The sequence below is a fragment of the Camelina sativa genome, chromosome 20, assembly GCF_030686135.1.
Source record: "Camelina sativa cultivar CO46 ecotype springtype chromosome 20, ASM3068613v1".
Classification (NCBI taxonomy): Eukaryota; Viridiplantae; Streptophyta; class Magnoliopsida; order Brassicales; family Brassicaceae; genus Camelina; species Camelina sativa.
In genome coordinates, this window is record NC_141899.1 from 21,127,851 (window position 1) to 21,152,748 (window position 24,898).

Here is a 24,898-nt window from a genome sequence, read left to right on the forward strand (position 1 = left end):
TGTTTCAAAAAAAAAGAATGAGGTCGAACCGGACTATAAATAATTGATTAATTATATACATCGCTCCACACCGGGTTGGTATATATTTGGCCGATGTAATGGAGTGAAAAATAGATGGTTCTCATTGCTCAGGTAAAGCAAATATTCATAAAGATCAAATTATTAGCCAATCAACATAGAGTTATATTGGCTATGAACGAATCATTCAACAGCAAAGATACTGCAGCTAACACTTCGATGTCTTTTTTATTATTCCTATGTTACTTTTAGTAAATAGAAAATTGAAGCTAGTATTGTTAACTTCACTCTCAAGAAAACGTGATGAAACTACTGTTTCCATTCAACTGGTTTGTGCCGTGTGTGTTTTGTATAAAGATGATTTGTATTTATTTATCTATTATAGAGAATTGTTTGATGAATTTATCAGGTTTTTTAAAAAATATATACATGTGTTTGTGTGTGTGGGGTAAGCTTGCTAATTCATATATAGCAAAAAAAGTAAGTTACTGTAAAAGTAATCAAACTAATTTAACACAATGGGCTTGTTCGTTTTGTCGTCGCAGGTATCTGTGGCTACGGTAACCGCAAATACGTTTATTCGTTTGATTATCGCAGGTACCTACATTAAGATGTTGCAGTAAATGCTGCGACATGCGTCTAATATTTTTAAACGTTGTTTCGATCTAACGGCCAAAAACGTAGACGCAGCTGCTGCCGGCAACCAAGCAAATAAGCCCAATTTTTGTATTTGCGTCTTATATACTAGCTAGTAGCTCTGTGAAGATGATATCTCTTTCCAATTTTCACAAAATAAGATTAGAAAAAGAGTTAGCAAGGACATTAAGTGACTTATTAAATTAGAAAAAGAAAAAACAAAAAGATAGTTTTTTTTTGTCATCTGATAGAACCCAAATAGAGTCTCGAAACAGAACAAAGAAAAGAAAACAACAAGGGAAAAGATAGTTGTAACAAAAAAATAGGCAAAGGAAGGTGAGAGAGTGAGGAAGAGAGAAAAGCTAAGGAATCAATGTACTCTTAGAAATGTACCTTTGTGTACAAATTACAATATTTGTTGGAACATAATATCATCCACATATTGTTCTAGATTCTACAGCTGGCTCCAAATTTTTGTTCTTATTTAATTAATCTCACTATATATATTACTCATCCGTACTTGCTATTATTACAGTAAAATTGTAATAAAGTAAAATTGATTGGTCATAGGTTCGAATCCTACTCGGAGAGATTTGATTCATTCCGAAATTAAGAAGAAAAGAATTACATATTGGCTACGAAAGTCCATATAATTTTATTAGATTAAAGAGTTACAGGTTTTGGGTAGGTTTAACTAAACTATTCAACCAATCCAAAAGTGTATTGTAGTGCAAGCAAGGGAAATATAAATACAAGAGATAAATAAGTACATGAGTCAATGTAGTGTAAATTCTTAATTAATTTTCACTAGCTAGACTTATCATATCAATGTAAATATATTACTGCTGCCGACGGCTTGACATGTTTGTCTTGATCATATGTCGTTCAAAAATTGATGGATCATAAATGTAACATTCCAAACTAAAACTGGTCGGTGAAAATTGCATGTAATAAACTTAAAGCTGTCGAGTTCATTTTAAAATATTAGTGTGTAAAACTACATTTAAGACATTTTATAAACAAATCATCGTAAGGATAATCATCAATACATTAGAAAAGAAACGACAATATACATAGCAAACCAAACTAAATAAGCCCTAGCTAGGCCTTCTTCCATTCATCATCGTCATCATCGTCACCATGGTGATGACTAGTTATGATAAGATTGGCAAGGAGGGAGAGTTTGGCGTTCGGACTCAGAGACACGAGAGGCATGGAACTTAGCGATGAAAGCAGAAGCTTTACGGTCAATACCTGGCTCAGCCACCCAGTAACGCTTGTCCTCGTCGCTGGCCCATGCCTTTCTTGTGTAAACGACGTCGTCCCAGGATGCATCAGCTTCAACTCTATGATGAGACGACCTTCTTGCTTTAAATAAGCTGAAGAGTGAAAACTTCTTTCTGCCATGACTTCCCATGAGAGACAGAACAAGAACAGCAATTAAGATTGAAGAAAAGAACTGCAAATTTCGTGTAAGGTTGTGTTTGTCTGATGTGTTTTGGTGTGGAGAGATGGACTTTGGGGATGTATTTATAGGGTGACTGAGCCAAAACAGCTTTATGTGGGGTTTTCATTTTTGGTCCGGTTTGGTTCGAATCTTGGTTGGTCCCTTTTAGAAGTTATCAAACCGAAATAAAGTTTGGTTTAGTTAGTGTTATTTCGTTTACGTTGTACCACATACTTTTTAATGTGTCGCTTGTATTTGGAGCTATTCTTTTCTGTTTATATAGTTAACAAAATAGCTATATATATTAGGTGAATGATTTTTTTTTTGGTTCAACATTTTTAATCTAGCTCTCGTTAGTTTCTCTTTTTTCTTATGGGCTTTTCAAACTAATTTGTTTTTTTTTTCGTTAATGGATGTATAGTTGTTTGTTTATCTCTGCTGAAACATTGTTCTTCGTCTTTATCTTTTCGAATATATATTGTTTGAATTTTTAAAGACAAACACAACTTACTATAAGTAAATAGAAATGCTTCTTGATAATAACATTGCGGAGTCATATTAACCAAAAAAAAAGAGTTGTTGAGTCATAATGTCGTCGAAAATGTAGTGTGTCATATAATGTTCGATGTAATGTCAGAGTCAGTCTCTAGCCTAACTACATGACAACTCCTCCTCAAATGTAAATCACTATATCTTTATTATTTTGATTGATCTGTATATATCTTGTTTAATTCATTTTATTTTTTATCATTTTACATTGTTTTCAGAAAAAGAACAAAAAGAATTTATATATGTTAAGTTCTTTGTATTTTGAGTGTGCTACTATTATCTCGAGGTTTGACCCCTTATATACTACATATTGCCTTGCACATATATTAGACTTAGATTTTAAATTCTTTTAAAATCAATATTTAACTGTAGATTCACCCTAAAGCTGGGAAAAAAAACCATTAATAATAAAATATAGCGACTTCACATAACATCAGATAATGAGCTATCTTGGTGTAATTAATTTTTGTAATTAATAAGCAGGCCAATCATCAGGAGTGTGCACTAATTTTTTTCTATCTCATCAGATAATGAGCTATCTTGGTGTAATTAATTTTTCCACGTTTTAATCATAATAAACAACCGTATTAAAAAGATTAACGTAAAATTAAGAAGGAGATCATAGTAATGAGATATTATTCGAGTATCTGATAGGGAAGATGAAGATGAAGAAACGTGGAACCTGCTTGGTATTGAATCGGACGGTTGTTGAGATTTTATCAGACAAACTCAATCTCAAAGGGTTCATTGTTAAACTTTTAAAGAGTCTTTGGTCTGTCCATTTTATTCTATTTTATCTTCCTTAATTCCTCCCAAAGGCATCCAAGTTCTCTGTTTCTTTTCTATTGAACTTTCTTCAAACATTTTTTAAATGAGTGTGATCGAATCAACCAAAAGGTGGTGTATTCTAATTGTATGTTTCAATAATATCGAAAAAGATAGAATTATTGTTATAAAAGACGAAACACAGAACTGTTTATATGTTGGTTGTATTTTGCTTTCCTATCCTAATGATGCTTCTAGATATTGCTCTCTTAAAATTTCAACGAAGTGCCAAACTCTTTACCACTCTAAGATTCTTGTCAATATTAGTAAGTCAATGTAAATAACTAAAATATGATTAGTATCACGATTTCTTTTGGTTTTATTAAAAACCTTATTTGTATATGTCAATTTTGTAGCAACCACTCAAACCTTAATCATATATAAATTCTAATATTCATCGTTTTTTTCCCTAAACATGTCAATCGTGACACTAGTTATGTCAATAATGTTTCACATTTTAATATACAGGGCATTTGAAACATATATATGGTGTTTATTCTATACTAATTTATAATGTTGAACAAATTAGTAAACAATATAGAGTTTAAACGTTTAAGTATTTAACTAAACTTTCAGGTGAAATGCTCTAATTTTTTCCTATGTAATTCATTGCTTTTTGGCACTAATAATCTTATGTTTGTGCAATGATTGATTCTCTTTTTAATTTCATTAACTATTTCGTGAAATTAAAAAAGATTTTATGACTGGTGGGTGCTCCATCTCAATAATTTTTGTTGCATATTTTGTTATCACGTTTATTAAAATAAATTAGTTAAAAACAGATTAGATATATTTAAAGTAGAATTTTCTTAAGAAACTTCTATAAAGAAAAAAATCAAATACAATCATAATTTCACTATTAGAGTATTGCATTAGCTAGAAGAAGACCACACACGACAATAATTTCATATAACCATGTCACAAACTCGTACAACTAATTTAGAGTATCATTTAGCTAGGTGTCACTTATTAAGAGAGAAAAAAAGTTATTAACTAAGTTTTAAATTTAAGGAAGATTAAACAAAAAAAAAAGGTTAAGGGAGATGGAAGAGGAAACAGTCAAAAGACAAATGAAAAACAATCTGTGGAAGAATAAAAACACTAACGATTGTCATTTGTTTTTATATGACAACGAGCGCTTCTTTTTTCGTTTTCCATTGTTTGTGGAATATATTCAACAGCTTCAAGCTACACTATAGTATATAACAATTAGTAATTAAATAATATCTAGCAGAACTTTCTTTCATACAAATATACTAATCTTCTTTAGTAATCTTTTCGCCTATAAACTGTGTATTTTTAAGCTATAAATAAAGCATAAGTAATCTACCACCAAACAAAGTTTGTTATCGAATTTGGCAGGGAATATAAAAGAAAGAAATAAAGTTTGATTCGTTTGGATTTGAATGTGTTCGTCTTGATTGGTTTCACTTTTTGGGCTGATTTTTTTTTAAAATAAAGAAAGATAATTATAAATTACCATGGCACGGATCTCACCATAACCATTTAGAACTAGATGAAGCGTGTTATGATCATATTATTTTTGTAATGATCAAATTATTACACAAGAAGAACTGATTTTAATATAAGAAGTGCATCAGATTACCAAACATAGAGAGTTCACCTTATTATCATTGTTATTGCTGTTTAGGAAAACTAAAGACTAAGTTTAATCATTAGTAAAGTTTGACTACCAACGACGGATATCGGGATATAAAAGTGCAACAATTCTAGGAAATGATTTGTAATTTAATGTAATAATGTAATAATGTAATTAATTCCATATGATACATTCGACCCATAATTAATTTAAAAATCATAGAAAAAGTAAAAAATTTGATGTATATTTTTAATTAGTTACAATATTTCAAATAAAAACATGCATACTCCAAGGATAGTATATGTTTCAAGGTAAAAGGTATCCACTAAGTTCACTAGCCATTACAAAAGTAACTCATCTTTTGGCCATGACCAATCATACGAACGACTGTAAGTTTCCAACCTTTTAATTTATTTATAATAAATATCAGAAGAAAAATGCAGTTTATAGGAAACATACACTAGTAGCTTAAAAAACAAAAGAAACCCCAACTTGTGTAAGAATCATTTCCTTTTTTTTTGTTTTTTTTTACTTCTTTCCATCAATTATTTTTGCAATGATCATATTATTTTAAGATTTTAGTAGATAACCTAATTTTAATACTTATTCGTAATATTAATGCAATGGTAACTATCATAAATAAACAAGAGTATATGCACTACATACCATAAAAATGGAAAGTATTTAACAAACTATCATGGGACTCATAATCTATTCTCTCTCTTTATATACAATTACTTTTATACCCATTACATATATTACATGTTATTTGTTTAAATATCATGTTATTTTTGTTTTTTGAACGAAATTATATATCAGTTTGGGTTCACAAATGAAATAGTTAGGGTTTAAAGTTTACAATTAAAACGAAATTATATGTCGGTTTGGGTTCACAAATGAGATTGTTAAGGTTTAGATTTTACAATTAGAACGAAATTATATGTCGGTTTGGGTTCACAAATAAGATGGTTAGGGTTTAGATTTTACAATTAGAACGAAATTATATGTCGGTTTGGGTTCACAAATAAGATGGTTAGAGTTTAAATTTTACAATTAGAACGAAATTATATATCGGTTTGGGTTCACAAATGAGATGGTTAGGGTTTAGATTTTACAATTAGAACAAAATTATATGTCAGTTTGGGTTCATAAATGAGATGTAAAATATAAATATTACATGCTATTTTAAAAAATTTCACGTAATCTTTCATTTCTACATTACAATAAAATAAGAAAAGAGTGATTTTGTCTTTTTACTCCCAAAAAACGTGGGTCCCATGGTATTCTCCTATTAAAAAAAATTGTTGTGCTATTCTCTTAAATAACTTTTAGAATTGTGGTATTTATTTAATTAACCCAATAAACAAATACTTTTGTTCAACATCTGAAAAACATTATGTTTACGAAAAGTAAAATGCAAAAACACTTCCCTACACTTATTGTTTTTGTTTTAAGACTTCCCTACACTTACACTGCAATACAATACTACATGTATTGCTCTTAATTAGTGGAAAGATGCTTGGCTCCATCGCCTCACCGGATTGCACTGACTCCATTGCTCATCTTACCACGACAAGGTACCCATTGATGAATTCATTCTCATGTGGGAGAAATATTTTCAGACAGCAAGGTAGGTTTCTTACTTAACTTGAGCCAATTTATCCGCTTTATTAACAAACTGTGTGAAATAGGATCTGTTCACTAAACTATATATAAAGCTTCCCACAAACTCTACGGGATACTTCGTTGTTGGTTCAAAACGAATACGTAATTGCTTTAATTTTTCTATTGTTCTTTAACTTTTAGATTTCCTATATTTGTAAATATCTTTTTGTTGAGTAAGAAATTTAACATTCTCACTGAAAAATACGATATCAAATTTTGTCACCATATCAATTTTTTTTGGTATAAGTGCCAAAAATTACTTGGACACTAATCTTTGTTATCAGTTTATTATAGTTCGGTTATTCCAAATTGCTTGTTTTGGGCCCAATCATAAAAGCTCCGGGCCTGCTAAAGAAGAAAGAAAGAAAAAAAGAAAAAAGGAAAAAAAAACTTCAAACTCGGTTCGTTGGTCTCTCTCTCTGCGTTTGCGCTGCGATCTCTCTCTCTCTCTCTAGAAACTCTGAGGAGGTAAGCTTCTTCAATCTGCATCATTAGATTTTGTGTCGATTTGAGATTACGATAAACCCTAATCATCAATCTTTAAGAAGCCTTACCTAGATTAGATCGGTATCGATTTTGAATCGCTGTGACGTAGAAACCCTAGTTTCGTGAATCCATCAGAGCCAGCTTTAACACAATCACATTGGGTTTTAGGGTTGATATAGCGATATGGATACCAGGAGGCGTGAAAGTAAGACGGAAGCAAGTAGTAGAGAGAAACGGATTTATGAGAAAGATCAGGTTTATTTCACATATCTCAATTTTTTACTGGTAAAAAAGTTATTGTGTGATTTTGGTAGTTTGGTTTAATCAATTTGTGTGGTTTTGAAATTGGTATAGATGAATCAAGAGTCTTTTATTGAGGGATTAGCAGAGGAGTTTCGATTGCCGATTACACATAGGGTTACTGAAAACGTTGATTTGGAGGATGTGGAGCAAGCATCGTTAGATACAAAGATATCTTCGTCCAATGTGGGGTTTCGTCTTCTTCAGAAAATGGGGTGGAAAGGAAAAGGTTTAGGGAAGCAAGAGCAAGGTGTGTTTGTGTGTTTAACAAGAATTCATAAAATTGGGTTGGTTTAGTCTTAGAGTTGTTTCATCTTTTTGATTAATGTTGATTGATATAATAAGGTATAACGGAGCCTATAAAGTCCGGTATCAGGGATCGAAGACTCGGTTTAGGAAAACAAGAAGAAGATGATTATTTCACTGCAGAGGAAAATATCCAGCGGAAGAAACTTGATATTGAGATTGAAGAGACTGAGGAAATCGCAAAGAAACGGGAGGTATGCGTTCAAAACATGATGCCTTTAACTTTCGATACCCAAAAGAACAGAATGCAGTGTATATATGTGCTTCTGTTTTGACGGGATTGGTAGTATTGTAAAAAGGGAAAGAAAAAGAAAAAATTCCTGCAGTCTTTTATTACCTGGTTGGTGGCTTTCTACTGCCCGCTTCGTGCCCATTATGACAATCCAGGTCCTAGCAGAACGTGAGCAGAAGATCCAGAGTGATGTTAAAGAAATCCGTAAAGTCTTCTATTGTGAACTCTGCAGCAAACAATATAGAACAGTGATGGAGTTTGAAGGTCACTTGAGCTCATATGATCACAACCATAAGAAGGTAAACAAATACTCTGATCCCCTTTATCCTTACTTTTACAGCTTTTTTTCCAAAGCCTAAAACATAGAAGTTGCTGGTATTATGCAGCGATTCAAAGAAATGAAAGAAATGCACGGTACAAGCAACCGCGATGATAGGAAGAAGCGAGAGCAGCAGCGTCAAGAGAGGGAAATGACTAAAATGTACTTTCTCTTCGTTTTACATATTTTGAAAGATTGTTTATGCGTTGGACTTAACCAAGATTGTGTTTTGTACCTCTTAGGGCTGATGCTCGTAAACAACAGCAGATGCAACAGAACCAACAAGAAGTCCCAGAGAATGTCCCTGTTTCTACACCGGCTAAGACCACGGTTGCACCACTTGCTGTCCAAGATCAGCGAAAAACATTGAAGTTTGGCTTTTCTTCTAAAAGCGGCAGTATATCAAAGGTATGAAAAAATCATTAAACTGTGAGCTTACTACTTAGTACCTTAGTCGTTGATTTACTAGCTGAGCCTGTTAAGTGCCGGACCTAATACACTCGGGCTTTTACCTGCTTCAACATATCTTATCCTCTCAGTTACTGAAACTAGTTTTTATATATATATTTTACCTTTGTAGAGCCAACCCACAAGCAGCATCAAGAAGCCAAAAGTAGCAATTGCATCAGTTTTTGGCAATGATAGCGACGAAGACTAAGTTCGGGAAAATTTTACTCTTATGTAACTCTCTATTTTATGGTTCTTTACCACAGATTTAAAAAAAAAAAAAAAAAGCAGAAACTGGTCTGAAAAACAACTTTACACAAACACAGTCTTAAATTTTGTTACATGTGTTTGCCCTCTTTACCACTATTATTATTATCAAAATCAATCTGAAACTGACCGTTAAAAAGAACCGTTGAAGTGCCCACCTACACAAGTCATCAGTAGAGACCATTTAGCACGTGAATGAAGTCTGTTGGGTAGGTGAATCTTTCCAATCACGCGTGAGTCACGTGACCGCAACAACACAAACCATTTCATTTAGTCACAGTTTCCAAAATGTCGTCGTGGCAACGCACTTTCACCACTTGTCTTTATCCTATTTTCATTGTTTTTAGAGAAATTGGAAAAGCTCACATTTCTTCTCTTCCAAAGCTCTCTCTCAATCAATCAATGACGTCGTCTCTGTCTCCACCGGAAGAAGCTTCGTTTCACCACCGTCACCCTAGAAGATACTCTTCCTCCTCCTCTTCTTCCAACGGCGTAGGTGTCGAATCGGTTCCCGATTTCGTCAAACGCCCCAAAATCTCTCTTCAGAATTACATATCTTCCTCTGAGATCGAATCAGAGTTTTCGCATCACGATCCAGACTTCACTCGGATCAACAACGGAAGCTTCGGCTGTTGTCCTTCATCAATCCTAGCTCGACAACGAGATTGGCAGCTCAGGTTCCTTCGTCAACCGGATCGATTCTTTTTCGAACAACTCAAACCCAATCTCTCAGAATCTAGATCCGTGATCAAACGTCTCATCAACGCAGAGCACGACGACGAAGTCTCAATCGTCGATAACGCCACAACCGCAGCTGCAATCGTTTTACAACAAACCGCTTGGGCTTTCCGTGAAGGAAGGTTCGATAAAGGCGACGCGGTGGTTATGCTTCACTACGCGTTTGGTTCTGTTAAGAAGTCTGTTGAAGCGTACGTTACACGCTCCGGTGGACACGTCATCGAGGTACAGTTGCCGTTTCCGGTTATCTCGGCAGATGAGATTATAGACCAGTTTAGGATTGGTTTAGAGGCGGGTAAGGCGAATGGTAGGAGAGTTAGGTTAGCTTTGATTGATCATGTGACTTCGATGCCTAGTGTTGTGATTCCGATTAGAGAGCTTGTCAAAATTTGTAGAAGAGAAGGTGTTGACCAAGTTTTCGTTGATGCTGCTCATGGGATTGGTTGTGTTGATGTTGATATGAAAGAGATTGGTGCTGATTTCTATACAAGTAATCTTCATAAGTGGTTCTTCGCGCCGCCTTCTGTGGCTTTCTTGTACTGTAGGAAATCGAGTAGCGGTGCGAGGGATTTGCATCATCCCGTTGTGTCGGATGCGTATGGGAACGGTTTGGCGGTTGAGAGTTCGTGGGTTGGTACTAGAGATTATAGTGCTCAGTTGGTGGTTCCTTCGATTTTGGAGTTTGTGAATCGGTTTGAAGGCGGGATTGATGGTATTAAGAAGAGGAATCATGAGTCTGTGGTTGAGATGGGTCAGATGCTGGTTAAGTCTTGGGGGACTCAGTTTGGTTGTCCGCCCGAGATGTGTGCCAGTATGATCATGGTTGGGTTACCGGTTTGTTTAGGAGTGTCCAGTGATTCGGATGTTTCGAAGCTAAGAACGTTTTTGAGAGAAAGGTTCAGAATTGAAATCCCGACCTACTTCAGGCCACCTGCGGACGGAGAGATTGATCCGATCACGGGATATGTGCGTATTTCTTTTCAAGTTTATAACAAACCTGAGGATTATCATAGGCTCAGGGACGTAATTAACGGACTTGTGAGAGATGGGTTCAGGTGCACGTCTCTATCTGGTTGATTAAGGTACAGTATAGATACTTTCCTTTGTTTATTGAATTCGTTTCTTCAGAAATATCATGTCCCAATTGTTACTATTTATTTATTCATCAACTTGGGGGCGTTAGTCGAAAATTGAGGAGCATTTATATAGTCTTGGGAACAATGGTGTGTTTGTTTACATCTTCTTTATAAGCATTGTGAGGCATTTAGGAAATGTTACTAGAAACATCTTAACACTAATAATGTCTTCTTCATTATTGTCTTGCTTATCTCGTCTATATGTATTAACCAGGGCATCAAGCTTTTCGGGCGAATGAATCATCCTGAAAGTTATCATGGTTTAGGTACCATGGAGCTTCATGAAATTGGAAGAAATGAAGTAACCTTTCTATTTCTACAATCATATCTCTCAGCATGAACTTCTTATACAGTAATCATGTATGATAAAATAAAACTAAGCTTTCTTCTCTTTCCTTTGCTCGATTCGCCTGTTCAAAAGCTCCCTTTTACATGTCTCCTAAAACATTAGCAAGTCAGGGTAATAACGCACTGTAGTCAGTGTTATTGGTTCGTGGATGGACATGTCACGGTCGTAAAAAGTTAATAATCTGTTACGTTTATTATGATTCAAATGATATCATTGGTTAAGAGGGCAACGTTGATCTAGTGAGGATGTTCATTTTAAACCGGAGACTTTTTCGACTAAGTAGTATCCGAATCGTGTCACTAAAACATTTGAAGATATTTAATTTCTGAGTATAGAAACTGGTGATGAGAATAATTATTTTGGTCGTTGTGGTGATTGAAATGATTCTCAATTTCAGGTGCACCTTCGTAACTCTGAACCTTTGACCTACCGAACTAACACAAATTATACAACTCAGCTATTCGTAAATCGGCGTGGCGTAGCTTTAAATAATCAGTCTAATGTTATCCTCAACAGTGGAATTAGAGAAAACAAAACACCTTCCATTATCTCCTTTATTTAATAACAAAAGAAAATCATGATTGCTATTTTACCCAAAAACAACTTAATACTATTATTCCCTTTCAATAAAAATAATAAATGGAGTAGTAAGACAAGGCAAAACAAGATTTTGAAGGTTTATTAACCAGAAATAAACTATTTTTCATCTATACTCTTATGAATCAACTTTAGATACACATTTTTATTTTCTCATTTTTGACCCTCATAGCTATTGATGGGGCGATCAGTGGTACTTCTTCTCTCACAGTGATGCAGTGTTGTTGTTCCACTTTCGAAATTCACAATGAGATTTACTAATAACTTAGTATTATATTTTCCCCCTATATATAATACCTGGTATGACTTAGCAGGTCTAAGAGTACATTATCAAATAAGATTCATAAACTAGTCCAATGTGAATATAGTGGCGAGGAAACTTCCGGAAAACTTGTACAACTTCATGTTATATTTTTTAAAGAGCAAATACATAGTCTTGTTCAGTTTTGAAGTTATGGTTTAATTGTAGTGAGATCCACTTTTTTATAAGTTATTTCAAACATGAAAACTTTAGCTTTAGATCAAAAGCAACTCTCATAGCCAAAATGACAGCGTAAATTTTCATCTAAATCATTTTCTCTAGAGGAATAAAACTGAAAATAATATATAGTTTGTCTGTTGATTTTCAATTTTGGTACTTATGTTACTCAAAGAATAAACATTGATATCTTATTATATAAATTTGGGTTTTGAAAGTTAGCCATTAACAAGATTTTGACATTTGTCAAGTTTATATCAATCTGAGATTTTGACATGTGTAAAAGTTAATATTTAATAGGAGGGATTTGAGTTACAACAAAAAAAAAATCTTTTGTTTTAAATAATAGAAATAATGTAAAAAGATAATTATCAAAAAAAAGTTACAAAAACTAAAAGTTTTTTTAATAATTATAAGGAGATTATATATATATATATATATATATATATATTTTTCATAATCAAAATTATAACATTATTTTTTATTTTTTATTTTAAGTTATTAATTCTACAAAAAATTAGAAATGGGATTAAGGAAATATACAGTTAATTATTAATTCTAAATTTTTTAAATACTCACTTCTATATAAACATAGATTGTCTCATACTTTCATCTAACAAAATAGTTTGTTCAAAAATATTGCTTTCAACTTTGTTCTATTGGTAAAACTTTTTTAATGGAAAGGTAAATTTTCTTTATCTTTAAAACCAAAATTTTCTGGATACATATAATTTTTTTTAAGTTAAAAAAAAATTAATATGTTCTCCATGATTTAAGGTCCGGAATCACTTCAAATGTTATATAGAACTTTAAAAACTCATGTGGACCTATGTTGCACAAAATATTCATCTTAGGAATGAAAATTATAACCAAATCAAAACTTGTATGTTTTTAATTGAACATTTTAAACAATTTATCATAAAATTAATTTACAAAACAAGATCTTTGAAGTTTTGTTAACCCAGTTACAATCATTCACCATCTTTATGTATTCTTCATTAGATTTCTCTTAGCTTTTCTCCCAACAATATGGAGTTTTTCTTGAAAATTAGTTTTAAAATCTTTCAAGTTGGATCATACATATAATATTCTAAAAACTTAATTGTTTGATGGAAACTTGTGCTTTCATTTTAATGCAACACCTATTAAAAAGAAAAAAAAAATTAGTAAAAAAAGAACGAAAATTATAGTAGTCGTACACTTTCGCATTTCTTTTTTATGAACTTTCAAATTTAATTGATGAACAAAAAAAAAATTTACAAAGAAATAGGAAAATAATTGGAAACAAAATCAAGAGAGTACTCCGAGTCAGAAACTGGTTGAATCACGAAATCTCGTTTGGATCCGTTACATACACGTGCGATTAAGGGTTCCGGAGTTCCGACGAAGGCGTGACGGCGTTCCGATGTGGATCAATGGACCGCTTTTACATACAAATAAAATTTGTCCACAGTGGTCTATTATCTACCCTAAAAATAAAGCGGTCCAAACTGCAGACATATTTAGCCGCCTGGATTGCAGTTATCATTGAGAACCATAAAATATATATATATATATATATATATATATATATAATAAAGTTAAATGCAAATCACAACATAGCAAATTTATGACGAGTGACTTAGTTTGTTACAAATGGCCGATGAATGTAAATCATTTGTTTTAATTTCATATAATCTTTTGAAGACGAAAAAAAATCTTAAATAACCAAATTAGAAAGAGTACATATTTAAAAAATAAATACAGATTATACCATTTACAACGAACATGTTGAAGTTTTTATTCAATGGTTAAATATGTATAGTGAGAATGTTGAATTAGGGTGCTGAAATTTGAAATGACATGTTGAAAAACGAGAAGAAGATGAATCACTGCCACATAATCCTTTAAACACCCAAAAAATCTACTAATTACTCTTTTCACAACCCATATATATCAATTTTAAAATCAATGTTCTTTGCTACTCTAAAATATATCAAATTATCAAATTCAAGTTTTCTGGTAATTTTTTTTTAGTAATAAGTATCTCTATTTTTCGTCTTTATTACTTACAAAAAATATAATTAAGAATAAAAAGAAAAAATTAAAAAGTATTATAAATATTATACTCTTAGTTATTTCAGGATAGTGACTACTATTCAGATACTTGATCCAAGTATTTATAAAGTTTTATAAGATATTTACAAGGTTTTATAAGATATTTATAAGGTTTAGAAATATGTAATCAGGAAATCAAAAACATAAAAAGAAATAAGAGTAAAAGATAAAAGTGGTGGGATAAAGTGATTAATTTTATTAAACTAAACTACTAGAGTGTAAAAATTGAGTGTATGTTGAATTATTAAGTGGAAAAGAGAGAAGATGATGTGGAGTCTCTCAAAAGTAAAAAATATAGTGTTGAATTGCAAAATCATTGTTCATAGTTATATAAAAAGTATAAAAAATGTGTCACTTAATTTGAAACTCAATTTTATTTGTCTTTTTACCTAGACTGCCCTTAAACTAAGACTAAAACCCTTGACTTCACTCATTATATAATGCTTCCAACACTTGCATTTTTCTAAATCAACCAAACACAAGGTAATTGCCTTTTGAAACTTGAAACATTGAAGCTTCATACTTGATAAAATGTTACCTTGACTGAAACTTGTTAAAACTGTGATCAAATATGCATTGGTGTGAAAAATTATATAAGGGCCATCGAACTGCAAGATATAATCTTAAGCTTACTCTAAATAATCTTAAGCTTTAGGAGGTAATTGCTCCGACTTTGACAGATATTTAAATAATCTTAAGCTTTAGGATGTAATTGCTCCGACTGTCAGATATTTTGAAAGTTTGGTTCAGGAAATGAAGTCCTGTGAGAGTATTTTCAGACATAGAAAGTGTGGTTCTCAGTTTATAAGGCAGAGACACTCAAGCAATGAATGTGTTTAATTGCAATGTCCAAACCGTGCCTATAAAGCATAAGTTGATATCCTTTCAACCCCCGAGTTCGAAAAGAGACAAAGCTATGGCCAATGGCCGAGCCTTAACGGGCAGATAATTAGTTTTTCTTTTATGTAGAATCATCAATGTTGAATCCCTGCCACCCACTATCCCCAGTCTATGGAGGGAAGCTGAGGATAGCCTTGCTCAGGAGGCGGTTTCAGAGATGGCGGAAGATCAAACCAACCTGTGCCTGGTCTCCCGCTAAAAAAATCACCTGTTTTGCACAATCAAAACCTCCAACATCAGATTTCTATAAGTAGTAAATATGCGAAACGACTTAGAGAAGTTGAATGGTAAAAAACAAAACAAGAACGCATACGGTTTAAAGTACTTCCTTGGATATGTTGGTTAAGCATGTCAGGATGAGGTTGTGTATTACTGGTGAATCCTGCATTTTGAATTCAAAAAGAAAGATGATGTTCTAAGCAAAACAAACACAAGACAGAATCTAGGATGGGCGTAGTAGAAGACTTCTTTAGAGCTTTTAAGAAGCCAAGAAAAGAGACGAAACCACATGTCTAAACCACATGTTTAAAGGTTTTGACCTAACCTGTGCTTCCTGTATTGCTCCGAGGGTGAACGTATCTACAAGAGTTTCCGAATGGGCAAAAATTCTGCAAAAGACCCAATTAAGACAGGAACATAAGACCTAAAACAAAACCCTCAAACAAGGCAATGCAAGAACTTCTGATTCAACGAAAGAATAAGACTTTGCACACCCAAGAGATTGCTAGGAGGTAAGATGAACATAGCAAAAAAAAAGTTCAATTCGATTGAAGACGTACCGAGGTAATGAAGCTATTGCAGAGACCCTTCGTCGCAAAATTGGAGACTTGTGGATTAAGATCTAAGAAACGGAGATGTTAAGAAAGAGAAGCGAAGCAGAGAGAGACGAAGAGAGAAGAAAGACGAGAGACAGACCTGAGGAAGAGCTGTACCAAAGGGCTTTAGCTCGAAGATGAGGTTTACTCTGAAGATGGCGTTTTCTAGCGACTTGAGTGTCTTGAAACTCCTTTTCGCAGTAATCACAGTAATATTTCCCAGACGGCATATCTTCTACAGCGATGACGGACTCGTAATTCCTAATAATAAGTATATATCACAAAGTTTTGGCATTTATCAAGTCTGGGAATGAAGTGGCTTTACAATTGTCGCATGAGGTTTCTCGAAGAAACTTGAAATTGCTACAGCGAAACAATGCGACGAACATAGACAGACTACTAGGTTTGATGTTGCAGAGGAAAGAAGAACGATACAAAAGCATAAGTACGAAACTCTAGATAGAAAAAAATTATTTGGTGGGTTGTTACATTATAAACCAACCGACCAAGCACAGTACTGTAATAACTCTTTTTTTCTCTACTCATACAACAAACAAAAGGGATACATATCAGATTGTGACATATTGATACATCGAGAGGGAGAGAGAGGAGATTATAGATGTGTTGTTCATGCTACATTTTTGGGGTTTTCACAAACCGAGCCAAGGACACTGCTTCCTCGCATGCTCAGGTACTAACTTAGCTACCATCTCCACGGGTACACCTTTCAGCTCTGTTTCATAACAACAAGCACAATTTTTAGTCCATGATCTTAAGATGTTACCCAAGAAAAATAAGCAGTCTCTTTATGTATTTCAACTCTACAATGATGGATTTAAGTTTGGACCATTAGGAAAGGAAGATGTTTTACCGTGAGGTTTGAAGTTGAAAAGCGGTGGAAGGAAACGACCATTAGGCAGACGTGCGTTTGGATCTCTTAGCTCATCAAAGAATGGGTGGACCAATGTGTCGAGCTGTGACCAGATTCACAATTCAAGCGTATACATGTCAGACAAAAAAAAAAACTTCGAGAAGATTTTTACAGAAGGACGTTGATTTCTAATACTCACAGCGGCACTTCGTAGATTAGGAGAGTATTGAAGAAGTCTTGAGACCAAATCAACAGCTTCCGGAGGCATGCGTTTGTGGAAAATCTGTGAATACATGATGAGAAAATATCGTCACATTGACTTAAACTGCTACTGAAGAAGAGACATTGAACATTATGATCTGGTGCATATAATATCTAATTTACCTTGTGCCATGGATGAGCTTTAATCTGAGGGAATTTGAATTCCGTGTAGTTAGGGTTCATGCACTTGATTTCTTCCCTGGTAGGCGTTCCCAAGACCTATCCCAATGCAAAACAAACAAATACATAAACATCAAATCTTCCATCAAAATTACTGATAACAAGAACATGTTATTTAGTTGATTATACCTTGATTATCTCTACAAGTTGATCAACACCACTCTCACCCGGGAATAAGGGCTGCCATGAACAAAGGATAGAGTCTGTCAATCACAAAACTCCAGTTCGAATAGAACAGAAATGTTTGAATGAGAATTTAGTGTATTACCTGTCCAAGCAAGAGTTCAGCAAGAACACATCCTGCAGACCAGACGTCAATGGCTGTCGTATACTCAGTTGCTCCAAAAATAAGTTCAGGTGCTCTGTAATACCTCGAGCAAATGTAGGAGATGTTTGGTTCTCCTTTTACCTGTTTTCAGGAGTTACATTTATCAACAAGATTGATTTTAACTTCTCCAAATAAGAATGTACTCAAGAGAAGATATATCAAACGTACCAATACTTTTGCACTTCCAAAGTCGCATAGTTTTACTTGGTGAGTGTGTGGATTTACCTGTTTCATTATAGATAAAATAAAGTGGCATTCAAAATTGAGGACAAGTAAACTATCGAGGTATACTGTGAGTTCTGGTTTATTAAGCTTTTTCGTACCAACAAGTTTTGAGGTTTTATGTCGCGATGACACACACCAATGCACCGGTGAATGTAAGATAAAGCCCTAAAAATCTGCCAAAGATAGAAAAAAACAGATAAGTGATGGGAAAAAAAAAACGCCTCTACCTCTTAAAACTAATAAAAATGCAATAATTGAAACCTGATATGTGTAAAGTTTGACGTATATGAGAGGCATTCTCTGATTCAGTTTGTTGTAATGTTTGATAACCCGATGAACAGTTTCTGGGACGTATTCAAGAACAAGATTGAGGTAAAGCTCATCTTTTTCGGTGGTTGAGAAGAAGCAGTGTTTGAGAGACACAACATTTGGATGGTCAAGTAGCCTCATGGTTTGAAGCTCACGGTTCTTGTACCTCCTATCTTGTAGAACTTTCTTTATTGCAACAGTTTCTCCTGTCTCAAGACATTTCGCCTGAATCATACAAGGAAAAAAAGAAGGAATCCAAGTCAGATGATGGATCATATCTTACATAATTGTAGAGAGCGAGAGATAAACGAACAAAACTCACTTGGAACACAACACCAAAAGATCCATGTCCAACAACACGTTCCGCCATGTAGCTGATCGTCTGCATTCACATTTGAGGGAATTTAAATCAAACAGAAAACTCTTAAAGCGAATCAACTAACACAAGTGATAAAGAAGAAGCAAGAAACCTGCTTTGGTTGGCCGTTTCTTCCACCAATAGTAGTCACTATGATGTGACCAGTCTCAGTACCATTGCCATCTACAACCGTCGCTTCCATTTCCTAGCAACCATCACAACCCATTTTAGATTTCTACAAAAAAAAAAAACTATGAGCAGAAATCTATAGCTACAATACGCATCATCAAAACATACTTTATCGTCTCGAATTTTCATGTCATTCATTTCCTCAGGCAATTTATCAACACCAGTAGCAGCATGTGCACTAGTAGTAGAGTCTCTTGCCCCGGGGATAGGAGCTATACCCACTGACGCCATTTTTCAGGCTACAAAAATAGTTTCTTTCTTTTTCTACAACTCTTCCAAGCTCTCAAGCCTGCAATAATAATAACCACAGAAATGAGTCCACTGAGTAAACAAAACAAGCTTTACAAATTCAATTTCAACAAAGAAAAAAAACAAATTTAAAAAAAAATCTTCTTTCAAGTTTTAAAACAAAGATTACTTACTTAGTGATTAAAATCAGATACCCAACTTCAAATAAGCAAATTTTAGAACACTAAAATGACGAAAAAGGAAAGTTGTTTTTATTTAACGGGAAAAAAAATTGCAAATTTAGAAGACCCAAGCATCCAAGTAAGAAGATCTAGAACTAGAAGCAGACCCACTCAAAACCAAAAATTAAAGTTCATTGTGAATCCTAGTCTATACAAGCAGATCTGAAGCTAAAAAACACCTTCAAAATTTTTTAGGTAGTTTCAAAAAAAAAAAAAAAAAAAAAAAACCCCAGTATTGGAGATGAGAGACACGAGTTTAAAAATCAAGAACTTTGAAGGAAAGAGAGATTTTTTTGTTTTTAATGCTTACCGATGAAAAACCTAAAAATCTCAGATCGATGAGAAGATGAGGAAGAATTAAGATATGAAAGAGAGAGAGATCCGTACGATTTAAGGATTTGTGTGTGTGGGTTTGATGATTATGAATCTCTCTCTCTCTCCCTCTCCCTCTCCAACTTTTTTTCTTTTTTCTTTTTCCGGTGAGCCGAATTATGAATTTTTATTCTCTACGAGTAATATAGCTGGCCTTCTCTCGTGAAGCGTTTATTTATGTGTGATATACAATACAACAACATTGGCCAAATGTGAAAAAATAATAATAATAATAATAATAATAATAATGGGATTCTTTGAGTTTAGTAAATGAGATTTTCAAAAAAGTTACATTGGGTTTTGTTTCTTTGCTCTTTTTGAGTTTTTGACTGTTCAAACTTCAAACCTTTCCTTTTTTTTCTCTCCCCAACACAAAGAGATAAGGGTAAATGGAAAATACACATAGAACCCATTATCTGTTAAACCAACTCAAATGCACTATTCCTACCCAAAAAAAAAAAACTCAAATGCACTATAGTTAGAGGGTAATTTTGACTTTAAAAATAGGTGTATGTGTGTATTACACACCTATAAAAGTAGTATAAATGATACCAAGTAGACCACAAGCTTGAAAATGGGCCGTTGGGTCAAACGTGTCGGAGAGGCAAGAAATGAAAAAAATAATCAACGACCACCTTTTTTTGATAAGGTGAGAGAGAGACCATCCCTATCTATATATATATATATATATATATATAACTAGTTTACCTAGCTCAATAATTCATTCAATTATTGGATTTTATCCCCTACTACATTTAATAAGAGTTAGGAAAAAGCATATGTACAATTCTTATTTTATTCCATGGAGAAAAATCAGTTATAATTATAAACAACACACAAGAGGATATGAATTTATTAATGTGGAACATGTTTGTTTCTTATAATTTACTAACAACCAAAAACAAAAACAAAAAGCCCTTGTTAGTTATATAACAAAGAACACAAAAAAAATAGAGAAAGTAAACATTACATAGTCAATCATAATTTTCTTCTCTCACATGCATTGAAAAAACGCATGAAACACACCGTCCATAATCAAAATCTTAGACTTAAAACAGGTTCTAGTCAAAAATATTTGACATTTCAATTCAAACTTATTAACCACGACTTCAAAATAAAGATTAATAATTTTTTTTTTTTTTGTGTAAAAGACTTTACAAAAAAACAACATAGCGTCTCTGACCCATCTCTTATCATATTGAAATGAGACCAATCTTTGTCCTAGTAAAAAAAGCAAGCCAAGCCTGACTTCAAGATCTTTTATACATTCAAAACAATGGCTTCATAATTAACCTTGTTCACTTAGATTTCTTCACCTTTTACTACTATGTTCAAGTAACTGATAACTAACCTTGTTTCTGTTGGATATATAAGATGCAATCCGAGGGATACGTGATACAGACAATGCGTCCAAGAAAAGAAGAACAATCACTAACTATTCTTTAATCCTAAATGATGGAACTGCCCCTGTCAACGACATTGTCTCCAACAAGCTTCCCTGCTCACCAACAAATCACAACCAATATCACTGAGAACTACATAAAAACTTCCCAACATAAGTTTGACACAAGATTCTCATGAGGGACTTGGTAAAGTGCTTAATTATACTTTTCGTATAGGATTCTATACATATATATACTAAGGTTTCGTTCTAGGAGTACTTGCTTCTTCTTTTTTCCATGTTCTAGGAGTACTTGCTAGTTGCTGTATTTTACAAAGATGGAAGGGGACAAATCACTAATTTCACTAGAATTGGCTCTTTGGTTTATTTTGCTCTGGCAAGGCACCCAGCAATTGTTTCCTTGATCTCTGAGAAAAGCTCGTCTCCCAGGATAATCCTCTGGGGGTACACCTCATGAGCAGAGTCTTCCTTACCATAAATGTATGCCAGAGAGGACCCAGCTAAACAATGATTCCACATCACAGCAAAACTTGATAACTGAGCAAGGAGGATGGCCAATGAGTTTAGTTCAACGCTGTCCTAATGGGTGAGTAAATTTAAATGCATAAGAAACTTACTGTGAGATTGAAGAAGCCCTCTAGAGGTCCATCAAACCACGATTGATCACGGTCAATGTTACGAATCGAGCACCGATTAACCCAATACTCTTGATCAATCTCTCTAAAACTCTCACGGAATCATTCAATAAGTTTGAAAGAAAAGAAACAAATGAAAGAATCACGAACACGAGATGCAAGAATTGTTAACCCAGTTCGACGAGATCGATGAGATCAAGTCTACGTCTGGGGCCGAATCAATCCGGCAAGTTCACTAGAAAGGAGAAGTATCTCGCTCAATTTGAGCTTACAACAATGGCGGATTCACTCTTCGTCTCTCTCTCTCACGATATGAAAAACAAAGAGTAAAAGAAAGAATGAAAAAGATAAGAATGGAAAAATACCCTTGCCTCTCTCTCTTTAAGGTACCAACTGCGATATAAAAGTCAACTGCGATGTCAACGGCGAACCGCTGGTTCCCTGCGGATCGAAGTTCCGGCCAACACCCTGATTCAGCTATGGCTGAAGCAAGTATCAATCGTCCTCCACCCTTTCCCCCTGACCCACCCGACCAAAATCCCCTTGCCTCTCTTTCTGACTTCCCCCCCCCCCTTTCTCCCATCTCCCCCTCCCAACACTCTCCTCAAACTGCCTACATTGAGCCTGAGAGAGTGGTTCTAGCCCTTCCTGTGCATCACAAATCAACTCCTGTGGTAGTAAATCCCCAGGCTCAAGCTATTCTCAACACTTACCATCAAACCCTTAATCTAAACCCTAGATCTGAATTCTCTGCTACAGTGGCAACATCGAAAGCTGTACCCCAAACTGACGGGCTCTTTACCGCAACACTGCCAAAGGTTGCTCACCGAGTGATTAGTGCACGCTCAGAATCAAGAGCTCAACTAGTAAAACCGCAGACTGACCACACACTTGGAGCCCCCACAGTGCTTGTCTCGGTAGATGCTCCAACCCTAGAAACAGTAACTTCCTCTTCTCAGACTGCATCCCTTGTCGTCCCAAGTACTCTTCCCCCTTTACTTCCAATCCCCTTGGTCTCTGCTCCGGGCTTAGAATCGCAAGCTATCCTTCCTCCTCGAGTCCACCAAACTGATTGTCCTCCTCCTTTACCGCGAGATAACACTCCAGCTCCTACACTCCAGCAAAAACCAGCAACTTTGGCTCAAAAACTAAAAAAAAGAGCTGATAGAACACTGAAGAGACTAGCCCCCACCACTTACTCTTTGGAAGGGAAGCCAAGGATTGTCATCCCTAACGTTGTCTTTGAAGAAGGAGCTCAAATCCATAAAGACTTCATCATCGGTAGATTCAAAGGGCGACTACAAACATATAGGCATATTCAGAGTGTTTTGAGCCACATGTGGGGCAGAGGCCAACGGTTAGAGGTCCACCTAAACCACGATAAAACCAATCAGCTCATTCAGCCATTCCCCCATCTCTTACAACAACTTTAACCCCCCCATTAAACCCACCTAATCACACTTATCCACCAAACCCTTCATCCCCCACTCCGATGATAATCGAACAAGTCGTCCCCACTCCCCCAACCTCCTCTGTGGAGACTCTCCCCTGCAGGGGAGAGAACTAATGCCTCTCCTAAACCTTTTGAACCTAAACATGTATATAAAACCATTTTTTTGGAATATCCGCGGTCTTAATGATCAGGATAAACATCAGCCATTTACTAACTGGCTTTCTACTCATAAGCCTCTTTTTGGTGCTATTCTAGAATCCCATATTAAGGAACCAAATTTGAACAGAGTTTTGAATCTTACCTGTCCTGGTTGGCAATTTGTTTCAAACCATGCTTCGCACCCTGATGGAAGGATTATCATCATCTGGAAGCCTCAAGTCACAGTTACTATCCTGCATCAGTCAAGTCATATGATTACTACAGAAATTGCTATTCAAGGAGGTCATAGATTCTTTTTCACAGCTATATATGCCCCTAATATAGGTGAAGAACGGACTGACCTCTAGTGTGATCTGATCAATCTCCAGCAGAGATTTCAACTCGACTCTCAACCTTGGCTTCTTGGTGGGAATTTTAATCAAATAATTCATCCGGCAGAACATTCAAATCCGAATGTCAACCACTGGTCCTCGCGTATGCTTGAGCTTCGAGATTGTCTCCTCCACATGGAGTTGTTTGACCTGCGATATCAAGGTTCTTTATTGACTTGGTCAAATAAGAATCCCACAAATCCTATTGCAAAAAAAGCTGGATAAACTACTTGTTAACAACCATTGGCTTGCCTTATATCCCAACAGTGTGGCTTCTTTCCTGGCTCCAGAAATCTCTGACCACTTTCTCTGCCTTTTGAGCTTAGCTACTGATGTTCATATATTTTACCTTGTTTTCCCTTAGTTTATTCACATCTTTTGCATCTTTTTCTATCCATTTAGGCCATTATTGTGTAGCTTTAGCACTAATCATGCATTAGGGCTTAGTTGCATTGCATTTGCATCTTTTTATGCATAAACAGGTGATTTTGGAGCTCAAGGAGCATGGAAGCAATGGAGAAGAGATGTGAAGCAATCTTGAGGAGGAAACAAGGGAGTTAAGGCTGAAACAACAAGGTCCGGAGTCCAACTCGACCGCACACTCGACCAGACACTCGACCGTGTGCTGAGGAGGACTCGACCGAGTGGAGATTGCACATGAGAAGCCAGCTTGACCCCTAGCTCGACCGAGCACAGGTCGAGTTGACCGAGCCGTTGACCGCTTTGACTTTTTCTATTTTTAGGGCTTCCACTTCCCCACTATATAAGACCTTGTACCTGCAGCCACCAAAGTGTCCAGTTTTTTTAGATATTCCCAAAAACCTAGTTTTTACCTTTTTTAGCATTATTCCTTTTGCATTTTTATTAGATTTTGTACTTGTTTAAGAAAACTCTTAGATTCTTCAATATTGTTGGTTCAATAACTTTCTTAATATTGAGAATTTGAGTTTCATCCTTTGATTAATATTGAAGATCTCAGTTTTATCTTTCTAATAATGCAAGTTTCAATATTTTCTGGGTTTTTGATTTGTTTCATCATGTCTTGTTGTGAGTAGTCTTCTTAGGATCTTGAGGATGGGTTAGGAAGGATTGATCTTGTGGTTTATGT

The 24,898-nt window shown here is 34.8% G+C and overlaps 4 protein-coding genes, 2 long non-coding RNA genes and 1 pseudogene across 12 annotated transcripts; 3 read left to right on the plus strand and 4 right to left on the minus strand.

Annotated features, from left to right (window-relative positions):
• Positions 1-1,624: 1,624 nt before the first annotated feature.
• On the minus strand, positions 1,625-2,151 carry LOC109131327 (uncharacterized). The gene has a single exon (XM_019242166.2). The coding sequence runs from the start codon at positions 2,069-2,071 to the stop codon at positions 1,805-1,807; it is 267 nt and encodes an 88-aa protein (XP_019097711.2). The 5' UTR covers positions 2,072-2,151; the 3' UTR covers positions 1,625-1,804.
• Positions 2,152-7,000: 4,849 nt separating this feature from the next.
• On the minus strand, positions 7,001-10,794 carry LOC147919252 (uncharacterized). Of its 2 annotated transcripts, XR_015593504.1 has the most exons (5): positions 8,833-10,794; positions 8,619-8,726; positions 8,170-8,290; positions 7,295-7,367; positions 7,001-7,223 (listed from the first exon to the last, which is right to left on the minus strand). It is a non-coding gene; the product is annotated as an uncharacterized LOC147919252 (long non-coding RNA). The 2 variants fall into 2 exon arrangements; XR_015593503.1 differs by lacking the exon at positions 7,295-7,367.
• LOC104771147 (uncharacterized) lies at positions 7,113-9,171 on the plus strand. Its single transcript, XM_010495622.2, has 8 exons — positions 7,113-7,208; positions 7,395-7,481; positions 7,581-7,776; positions 7,872-8,026; positions 8,220-8,363; positions 8,451-8,545; positions 8,626-8,791; positions 8,964-9,171. Exons 2-8 carry the CDS (start codon positions 7,410-7,412, stop codon positions 9,039-9,041), a joined length of 906 nt encoding a protein of 301 aa, XP_010493924.1. The 5' UTR covers positions 7,113-7,208; positions 7,395-7,409; the 3' UTR covers positions 9,042-9,171.
• LOC104771149 (putative L-cysteine desulfhydrase, chloroplastic pseudogene) lies at positions 9,357-11,362 on the plus strand (annotated as a pseudogene). Its single transcript, XR_764733.3, has 2 exons — positions 9,357-10,917; positions 11,186-11,362. The product of XR_764733.3 is annotated as a putative L-cysteine desulfhydrase, chloroplastic pseudogene (transcript).
• Positions 11,363-12,969: 1,607 nt separating this feature from the next.
• Positions 12,970-14,064, plus strand: LOC147919253 (uncharacterized). Its single transcript, XR_015592150.1, has 2 exons — positions 12,970-13,079; positions 13,660-14,064. It is a non-coding gene; the product is annotated as an uncharacterized LOC147919253 (long non-coding RNA).
• Positions 14,065-15,311: 1,247 nt separating this feature from the next.
• On the minus strand, positions 15,312-16,622 carry LOC104771150 (zinc finger CCCH domain-containing protein 3-like). 2 transcript variants are annotated; one of them, XM_087505920.1, is made up of 5 exons: positions 16,308-16,622; positions 16,172-16,233; positions 15,937-16,000; positions 15,720-15,774; positions 15,312-15,599 (listed from the first exon to the last, which is right to left on the minus strand). In XM_087505920.1, the coding sequence occupies exons 1-5, from the start codon at positions 16,435-16,437 to the stop codon at positions 15,491-15,493; spliced, it is 420 nt and encodes a 139-aa protein (XP_087362046.1). In that variant the 5' UTR covers positions 16,438-16,622; the 3' UTR covers positions 15,312-15,490. The 2 variants fall into 2 exon arrangements, with proteins under 2 accessions (XP_087362046.1, XP_010493925.1); XM_010495623.2 differs by having other exon boundaries at positions 15,312-15,600; positions 15,706-15,774; positions 16,308-16,518.
• Positions 16,623-16,651: 29 nt separating this feature from the next.
• LOC104771151 (shaggy-related protein kinase alpha) lies at positions 16,652-20,232 on the minus strand. 4 transcript variants are annotated; one of them, XM_010495625.3, is made up of 13 exons: positions 19,709-20,232; positions 19,037-19,217; positions 18,852-18,944; positions 18,704-18,763; positions 18,334-18,606; positions 18,171-18,245; positions 18,016-18,072; positions 17,788-17,928; positions 17,649-17,699; positions 17,463-17,558; positions 17,278-17,361; positions 17,079-17,181; positions 16,652-16,940 (listed from the first exon to the last, which is right to left on the minus strand). In XM_010495625.3, the coding sequence occupies exons 2-13, from the start codon at positions 19,157-19,159 to the stop codon at positions 16,858-16,860; spliced, it is 1,239 nt and encodes a 412-aa protein (XP_010493927.1). In that variant the 5' UTR covers positions 19,160-19,217; positions 19,709-20,232; the 3' UTR covers positions 16,652-16,857. The 4 variants fall into 4 exon arrangements, with proteins under 4 accessions (XP_010493927.1, XP_010493928.1, XP_010493929.1 ...); XM_010495626.3 differs by having other exon boundaries at positions 19,786-19,968; XM_010495627.3 differs by having other exon boundaries at positions 18,852-18,974; positions 19,147-19,217; positions 19,709-19,963.
• Positions 20,233-24,898: the final 4,666 nt, after the last annotated feature.